General features: G+C 41.1%; 2 protein-coding genes across 2 annotated transcripts in view; both read right to left on the reverse strand.

The window, feature by feature from the left end:
• The window catches only part of LOC107745537 (interferon-induced very large GTPase 1-like), a 34,646-nt gene that overhangs the window by 17,549 nt on the left and 7,727 nt on the right, over positions 1–9,370 (reverse strand). The gene's annotated exons all lie outside the window — the stretch shown is intronic.
• cdc42ep1b (CDC42 effector protein (Rho GTPase binding) 1b) overlaps positions 7,557–9,370 on the reverse strand; it is an 8,477-nt gene continuing 6,663 nt past the window's right edge. Inside the window, exon 2 of the mRNA XM_016559423.1 lies at positions 7,557–8,123. Coding sequence (XP_016414909.1) covers positions 7,651–8,123 — 473 coding nt within the window. The 3' untranslated portion in view covers positions 7,557–7,650. The remainder of the gene's footprint in view (positions 8,124–9,370) is intronic.

Raw genomic sequence — 9,370 nt, forward strand, 5'->3', positions numbered from 1 at the left:
CTCACTACCTCCAAGGAGGTCTCCAGAGCAGCTAGATTGGCTGTCACTGCCAGTCCTCCACTTCAGGGCACCGAGCTAACCACTCTAAGTACACCAGAAGTCAGTCTCAAGACACTGATTCCTTTAGTAGACCATCTGGCAGCGTGGAATCTTCTGCCAAATGTGTCTCAATGGGTCCTGCACACTGTAGAAAGAGGCTTCAAGATTCAGTTCAGGTCTCGTCCACCTCGGGTTCAACTGGGTGTTTTCCACTCTGGTGGGCCCGAGCAGGCTCTGGTCATGGAACAAGAAGTAGATACTCTCTTGAGGAAGGAGGCCATCGAGGTGGTCCCTCCTCTCGACAGAGAGTCCAGGTTCTACAGCCGGTACTTCATCATTCCGAAGAAGGATGGGGGGTTGCATCCTATCCGAGTCATGCGACTCAAGTTCAAGGTGCTCACACTCAAACAAATCATGTCTCAAATCAGGTCCAAGGACTGGTTTGTCACGATAGATCTGAAAGACGCATACTTCCACGTATCAATCCTTCCTTAAGACAGGAAGTTCCTGAGATTTGCTTTCAGGGGGCGAAGCTTACCAATATCGGGTTCTTCTGTTCAGCCTTGCACTCTCACCCAGCACTTTCACCAAGTGTGTGGATGCTGCTCTGGCTCCACTGCAACTCCAGGGCATCCGCATACCGAATTACATCAACAATTGGTTGATACTAGCTCAGTCGGAGCAGATGGTGGTTTGGCATCGAGATGTCGTTCTCGCCCATATTTTAAGAGCTGGGGTTAAGACTAAATGCAAAGAAAAGTGTGCTTTTTCCAGTACAGAGGACCACTTATCTGGGTGTAGTGTGGAATTCGACCATGATGCAGGCATGTCTGTCTCCTGCTCGGATCGAGTCGATCCTCACAGCAGTCAAGAGAGTGAAAGAAGGACAGTCACTCACTGTCAAACAGTTCCAGAAACTCTTAGGTCTGATGGCAGCTGTATCCAACGTGATACCGTTTGGCCTGCTGTACATGAGGCCCCTGCAGTGGTGGCTCAGCACCATAGGGTGTTCCCCGAGGGGCAACCCGTTTCGCATGATCAAGGTCATGCTGCAATGCTTACGTGCCTTAGACATGTTGAAGAAACCTTGTTGAGGGCTCCTTGTTGTTGTAAATTGCCTGGAGATGCTGGCCGTGTTTCGAGCATTGAAGCATTTTCTCTCAGACCTGAGAGTCCATCATGTGCTGGTTCGCACAGACAATACATCGGTGGTCTCTTACATCAACCACCAGGGGGTCTGTGCTCGCACAGACAATTGCTCTGCTCCCGGGAGTTCTGGAGAGAGTTCGCCGGTACGGGGTTCGTCTTCTGTTAGTAGCCCTGTTCTGGCCGGGCTGGCCATGGTTTGTGGACCAGGTAGCCCTTCTCGAAGACTCTCCATGGGAGATTACCATCAGAAGGGATCTCCTCTCTCAGGCGGGGTGCACCATCTTTCACCCCCATCCGATGTTGTGGAAGCTGTGGCTGTGGCCCCTGAGGGGGCACAGCTCATAGCCTCCAGTCTCTCAACCGAGGTTGTGGAGACCATACTCCAGTCCAAAGCTCCCTCCACGAGGAAATCGTACACCTCGAAGTAGCTTCTCTTCACTTCGTGGTGCGGCAACCATCAGTTGGACCCAGTTAATTGTCTTATCAGTCCAGTGCTAGAGTTTCTACAAGAGCGGTTCGCCACAGGGTTATCCCCTTCCACTTTGCAAGTTTATGTGGCCACCATTGCTGCTCACCATGCCCCTCTGGGTGAGCAGTCTTTGGGGAGAAACCCTTTAGTTACGCGTTTCCTCTGCGGTACCTGGAGGCTGAGGCCTCTGGTACGCCCTAGAGTTCCATCTTGGGATTTGGCCGTGGTTCTAGAGGCCCTTTCCAAACCTCCTTTTGAAACTTTGGAGGAGGTTTCATTGAGATTCCTTACAGTCAAGATTGTATTCCTGCTAGCCATCTCTTCCCTGAAGAGAGTCGGTGACCTTCAGGCTCTTTCTGTGGCTCCCTCTTGTCTTGAGTTTGCCCCTGACATGGCCAGAGACCTCACGTGATTCCGTTGGACAGATTACACACGTGTTTCAGTGCGTGGTCATGCAGAAGTGTTCCAAAAGCGTTCTCCGACGCAGCGTCTCGTTCCTTCGGGGAACTTGGGTACATGCGTAACCTAGAGACGTTTTTGTTGAAATGCCTTGGATATTTTGTCAAACAAGTTAGTAAAACTATACCTATATATACCTACAGCTAATATTCCTTCAGATTTTAAGCAATTAAGATTAACAATATTTCAGAAAAAAATCAAGTATTTATAGATTGTTCTCTAATTTTGATCTCCACTGTGTGTGTGTGTGTGTGTGTGTATTCTTTAAATTCAGTTTAATCATTTTCACTTTGCTAAGTTGGAATGTGTTGAATTTGTTGTTTTTGTCTACTCTAAACTTACCCTGAAGTTTGTCCAGCTAGATTTGTGTAAAAGGCCACAAGCATTTTTATATGCAGTATTGTTGTTTTCTTACCCATGCTGCTGAATGATGAATCAGAGTCAGGTTCTGATGCGTCACTCATGTATGCTTGACCATCCTAAAGAAAAATAAAGATTTTATATAAAGATTTTATTCTTTCATATAATTCGAGAGTATTTGTACAGAACATTATCTTGATCCCTATTTTTCTGGATAATTGACTACAGATGGTACTCATCCAAAACAAGATTTACAATACGGTGCAACTGTTTCTCTTCACCACTAATTGGCATTATAACTACGGACCTTCACTAGGTGGGAGCTGAATGCATGAAAGCTCATTCTCATGAGTAGCTGCCTTTTAAATCTACATTTGACTTGTCTAGAAATTGTTTGCTGTTGTCTTTGCTCTTCTGTTCTGCTATAGCAGGAAACCAACCTGTAAATAAACTAGCTCAGTGTTTGTGGCACTTACTCAGTGGTGTAATGTAATGAAGTAATAATACTTCAAAAAGAAAGTTTTTATATTTCAGCCAACTTCACGTTTACGCCACTACATTTCCTAATTAAAATGTATACTTTTACTCCGATACATTTCCTCAAAGCATATTCGTTACTTACTACAAAATAAAGTCGAAAGAACACAGACTGCAGGAAAGCAGGTTTAATAGAGCGGCGATGCACAAATCCAGCTGATAAGTTGTTCTACCTACAAAAATATGTCAGCGTTGAGGCACAGTCTGTATTGGAAGGAAGCTTCTATAGAAAGGACGATGAAGCCTATGATCAAGCATGGGAAGCACTGAATTCTCAGTATGGCCATCCATTTGTAATCCAGCGTGCTTTCAGAGAAAAACTGAATTACTGGCTGTAATAAAGTTCGTAGATCGGCGAAGAAGGAGAAGGGAACTGGCGAACATTTAAACAATTTAATAACAAAATAAACACAAAACTGGAAAAAAAACATGACAGCCCCTCACAGACAACTGCCGCGCACAAACAGAACCAAAACAACATAAATAGTCCAGGCCTGGTCCTCTCTCATCCAACACTGTCGTCACTCCTTTTATCCTTCCGGAGCTCCTCTGTGGGACTCGAGACTGGTGAGTGGCGCAGGTGTGATGCATTATCATTTACTCCACCGGCCTCGCTCCGTTCCCACAGCTGTCGGCCCCGTCCCACTCGTCACAGTATTTTTTTATTTTTTAGGGGGGTGAAACATCCCTTTAATTAGTTTTAATAATTTTGTATAATCCTTATTTTATTGTATAATTCTTATTATTATTACAGATTTTTTTTATTTTAATTTTCTGATTTATTCATTAATATGAAATATATATATATATATATATATATAGTTACATTTCTTAATTAGTCTAGGGGATAATATAGAAACGAGCAATTAAAAACGAAAGGAGGGGAGACGCTGATGTATCCGTCTCCAGACCCAGAATCAATACACAACACCATTTTGTTACTCAAAAATAATAGCCAATAACCTTTTATTTAAAGGGGTCATATGATGCTGCTAAAAAGAACATCATTTGGTGTATTTGGTGTAATGAAATGTGTTTATGCAGTTTAAGGTTAAAAAAACAACGCTTTCACAACAAAACACAGCGCCTTCACAACATGGCGGCGGCGGCAACAACAATACTACAGCGAGAATAAAAGTTACGCCTTCTTTCTTTGCGTGAACATTTGGGCGGCGTTATGCAAATCTTCCCACATCGTGACGTAGGTATGTGGGGGCGTGTTAGAACGAGCCGTTTTAGGTAGGCTTGGACCAGTCTTAACTTTTATAAAGAATATCTCTTTGGATTTCAGACTTTAGTCTTTGCAACTTTACAGATCTTCTTTATGCACCAAGAGCTTGTAACACTTCAAAGAGAAAGGAAAAATGTAAAATCGCATTATATGACCCCTTTAACAGACAAAAAGAAACCAATATATTCTTAGTAAAAGTATAGTCCAAATTACCTCAGGAAATGGGAGCCCAAAAATAACAAACAAACAATGTTTTATGTGTCAGACGTTTCTGCAAATGTGTTAACTAACTTAAAAATAAACTAACTTACCTAATAAAAGAAAAAGCCCCAAAAGAAATACAATCCACTACCCTTTCTCCCGGTCTATCCACCAAAACAGGAGAAAAACGTTAAAAAAAACAAAACAAGGGACGACCCACTCCTTACAAATACCCTTCACAAGTATATTCACTATATTGTTTGTCTGACTGTCGCACAAGTTACACAGCAACTGGGTCTGGGAATGAAGACACAAAGGAAAACATCAAACGAGACGAATCGTGTCCCCTCTTTCTCTCTTCGTTACTTGCATACCACTTATATCTTGATGCTAATCAGCAGCCCGGAAATCAGCAGCAGGTGTCCGCGATCTGCACAGACAACAAAAATAAAAAAACAGAGACAGAGACAACAAACAACACCAGAACGCAGAAACACATTTGTACCCAAAAGTGAGCTGAACCTGAGAAGTTGCTCAACACCTGTGTTTTTGGGAAATCAATGGCACTTTACTAACTAATACTTAACTGGCAGGCTAGATTTCTTCTAAAAGTACTTATAATTGATTACTATTACTATTATATTATTATAATCTTTCTACATAGGCCTAGAGAGAAAAATTGTGTGTGTGGACACATAACACATGCAGGTTACATGGATTTCATCTTTTAAATCTTTAGTTGTTTTAAATAAAAAAATACTGCATCATCTTTCCAGAATAATTACCATGTTGTTTCATATAACCCTGTACACCACTTTTTATTTAATTTTGTCACCATATTGCATTACTAACCTGATCTCAGCTCTTTCTGATGATGATTCTGGCCTTACATATTTAACACAAAACAACACTGTAAACTGTTTGACAACGGAAATCTCAACTAAAAAGCAGGAAGATTAAAGTTTACAGGAAGTAAATGCTGATTGATTTGAATCATTTAACGGTCACGCCAAGAGCGCCACATATGATGTCTAGGTACGAACAAATATTTGTTTTTTTTATAATTTCTTTCTCCTGTATTCTACTGTATCTGTGTCTCTCACTATTTGTAAAATGTTTTTTTACATCCTCAAGAGATGTTTTTTAACATGCTCTTTTATTCTTTAAGAAGTAAAATACAATGGCATGTTCCTGAAAATATATTTTATTTTAACAGTTATATACATATTTCTACTACAGATAGAAAACTCTGATATTAATTCCACATATATTCACTGCATATACGAACATTTTATTTATGATTAAATTACATGTTATCTCAGAAATACATATTTTTTGTCAGCTCTAAGCATAAAACTGGACAATTTATTCTATTAAATTTATCTGTTATTTTTGTATACAAAATATTAATGTTATAATACAAAAATAATACAAATAATATGAATATCTTCACACTGGCTTTAGCAGACAGATCTACTGTAGATCGATGTTTAATTAAGATGCTACAAATCCTGGTCATTGCCTTTTGGTTTTGTAAATGCATAAGCACATATAAACAACATAAAAATATAAATGTACTTCTGAAAATATGTACAGGACAGATTCATTGAATACTTGATTCCAAGTTTAATTGACAAACAAAGAAATTTACAGCTGAATGTTTGTTCATCTGAATGATGTTCATTCGTGACCCTGGACCCTGGTCTTAAGTGTAAATTTTTATTTTATAAATAAGCTTTCCATTGATGTATGGTTCGTTAGGATAGGACAATATTTGGCTGCGATACAACTATTTGAAAATCTGGAATCTGAGGGTGCAAAAAAAATCAAAATATTCAGAAAATCGCCTTTAAAGTTGTCCAAATAAAGTCCTTAGCAATGCATATTACTACTCAAAAGTGAAGGAAGTTTTGATATATTTACGGTAGGAAATGTACAAAATATCTTCATGGACCATGATCTTTACTTAATATCCTAATGATTTTTGGCATAAAAGAAAAATTGATCATTTTGACCCATACAATGTGTTGTTTACTATTGCTACAAATATACCCGTGCTATTTAAGACTGCTTTTGTGCTCCAGGGTCACATTTATAAAGAAAGACTTCAGATGGCTCTCCGTTTGTGCACTGTCTGTATAGCAGGTCTCTTTCAGGTCCTGGATTCTTATTTCCAAAACTTATTTTATTTGGGCTTAAAAATAAAAATTGTATTAAAAACTAAACTGTCTTTTAAATATCATAACTGTCCATATCAGTGTGGCAAAGAGGAATTATTCTGAAAATCTAAGGATCCAGTTCTCTTCCAATGACACAGCTTCAGTGTGGAAAGGTCTGAAAGACATCACCAACTACAAGACACCATCCCCCAGCACTGTGGAGAATCAACTGGCAGACGATCTGAATGAGTTTTATTGCAGGTTTGAAAAAACACCATTAACACCTCCAGCAACCCCCCACTCCCCCACTCCTGCACTTCAGATCAGTGAAGATGATATGTGTCAGGTCTTCAGAAAGAACAAGAGAAGAAAAGCACCAGGCCCAGACGGTGTCACACCAGCCTGTCTGAAAACCTGTGCTGACCAGCTGGCCCCCATCTTCTCAACGATCTTCAACAGATCACTGGAGCTGTGCGAAGTCCCTTCCTGCTTCAAACGCTCCACCATCATCCCCGTCCTTAAGAAACTCAAAATTACAGGACTTAATGACTACAGACCTGTGGCTCTAACGTCTGTGGTCATGGTGCCCACCTCCGTCTGTCAGTGGATCTCTAGCTTCCTGACAGATAGGCAGCAGCTAGTAAAACTGGGGAAATTCTCATCCAGCAGCTGTACGATCAGCATTGGCGCCCCCCAGGGTTGTGTCCTCTCCCCATTGCACTTCTCCCTGTACACCAATGACTGCACCTCTAAAGACCCCTCTGTCAAGCTCCTGATGTATGCAGATGACACCACAGTCATCGGCCTCATTCAGGACGGTGGCGAGTCTGCTTACAGTCAGGAGGTTAAAGAGCTGGCTGTCTGGTGCAGTCACAACAACCTGGAGCTGAACACGCTCAAAACTGTGGAGATGATCGTGGACTTCAGGAGGAACCCCCCTGCACTCCCCCCACTCACCATCATGAACAGCATGGCAATAAAGCTCATTCTGATTCTGATTCTTATGTGTAATATCTGATGTTCATACTTTGATTTCTTCCTCTGTCTCAGTGAAGCTGTACGGTGCCCTGGTGTCTAAAAGATGAAGGTCTCTGACGCTCCTCTTCAGGTCTTCCTCCTCCAAATTGACGTGCTAGCATGCTAGCAGCCTGCTGGAACCTCCTGGGCTCGATAGTGACGTGTGGTCCAATCGGACGCCTGACTGAAGCATCTATTGTCTGACATTTATGATCCGTCTCAAACACAGAGCTCTGCTGCTGCTCTTCTTCCTCAATCTCCTGATCTTGATGGCTCTTAATGAGGCAGCAGGAGCTGTCAATCATCCCCAGAACCTCGCTCATGAGGGAGGGGCCAAGGTCCACCGTGAAGGATGAGAGTGAATCAGATCGCGTCATTGAGACCTCGCTGTTCTCCGGTAAGGAACTCCGTCGACTGTCTCCACTGAGCAATTCAGACGTTTCTGCAAAGCTTTGGTCGAGTCGGGATAAATGAGGCAGTGTGACGAAATCAGAATGAAGACCTGCAGGAGAAGAGAGGAAAAATTATATGTTTCTGAAGTCACTATGGATAATAGAGCCTGCCAAATGCATAAATGTAAATGAAATATAATGTCTGCATGTTTGTTTTGTGTCTGTTTTAATAACAGGGAGCTACATGAGCAAAACCTGATAAAAAACTGGCCATCAAAGTCACATAATCTATGACACTTTTTCACATTTATCTGCTGTACTTACAGTACATTTAGATTAACTCCTGTATTGTGGTCACTGTCCAGTAGGTGGCAGGATGAGACCTATGTGCAGTGTGTGTGTGTTATATTTAGTTATCTTTATGTCAGTCTTTTCAGAGTTGGTTTGGGGTTTCTCAGAATAAGGGAAATTCCAGAATTCCAGAGACATTAAACACACACACCACTGAAAACATCACAGCACTTTTCTTCTGTGCCTCCCTCATTTTCTGCAGGTGTGTGTGTGTGTTTGTGCAGGTGTTTGTACCATAGACTGTATAAAAACATGGACGTAGTGTCCGTGACGTCACCCGTAGGTTTCCGAAGAGTGTTTTTGAAGCCTAAAGTAGGCAGAACCGGCTGTCGCCATCTTGGCAGCGCGTCACTCCTGGATAATCGAAAATGGGCAAATGTCACTCAAGTGGCTGCGCCCTTAATTATGCAGAACTTTAAGGCTTAATATAATTTAAACGGATGAGTTATAAAAAAATGCACCCCCCTCACAGTTGTCATGAAGGGCAAAATTAGCTATATAGACCAAAATATTTTTTTAAACCAGGCTGTAAACCTGGGCCCATATTCCCAAAACACTGTATCTTACCACTAAGAGTTCTCCTAAATAGCAGTAAAAGTTTTTAGCTAAGAGTTTTTTTCTTAAAACCTATTCACAAAGCTGCTGAGACAAACTTTTACTAAGGAATAGACAGAAGTCTTAAGCTAAGAGTAAGGGCGGGGTTGACCTTGTTGCTATGGATGATGTCAGCATACTTACTAACCATGCACACAGTGATTGGCTGATTGTCTCTGTCAGTGATTTAGTCATAGAAATATTGTAGAGCACAATATTATGTTGCCATATTATAAAATAAAGGTTTTAAAATAAAAATGTTAATTGCCACATTCAAATAAAGATTTTAAAATGCAGGCTAAGTGTCACTAATTAAACAAGTAGGCTACATATTCAGCTAATTGTAAGCCTCTTATATGTATGCTTCTTGTAAACAATTAGTCAATATGCATTAGGGCTGCCCTCGACTAAA

Source organism: Sinocyclocheilus rhinocerous, unplaced genomic scaffold (genome assembly GCF_001515625.1).
Source record: "Sinocyclocheilus rhinocerous isolate Xijiao unplaced genomic scaffold, SAMN03320098_v1.1 scaffold1159, whole genome shotgun sequence".
Classification (NCBI taxonomy): domain Eukaryota; kingdom Metazoa; phylum Chordata; class Actinopteri; order Cypriniformes; family Cyprinidae; genus Sinocyclocheilus; species Sinocyclocheilus rhinocerous.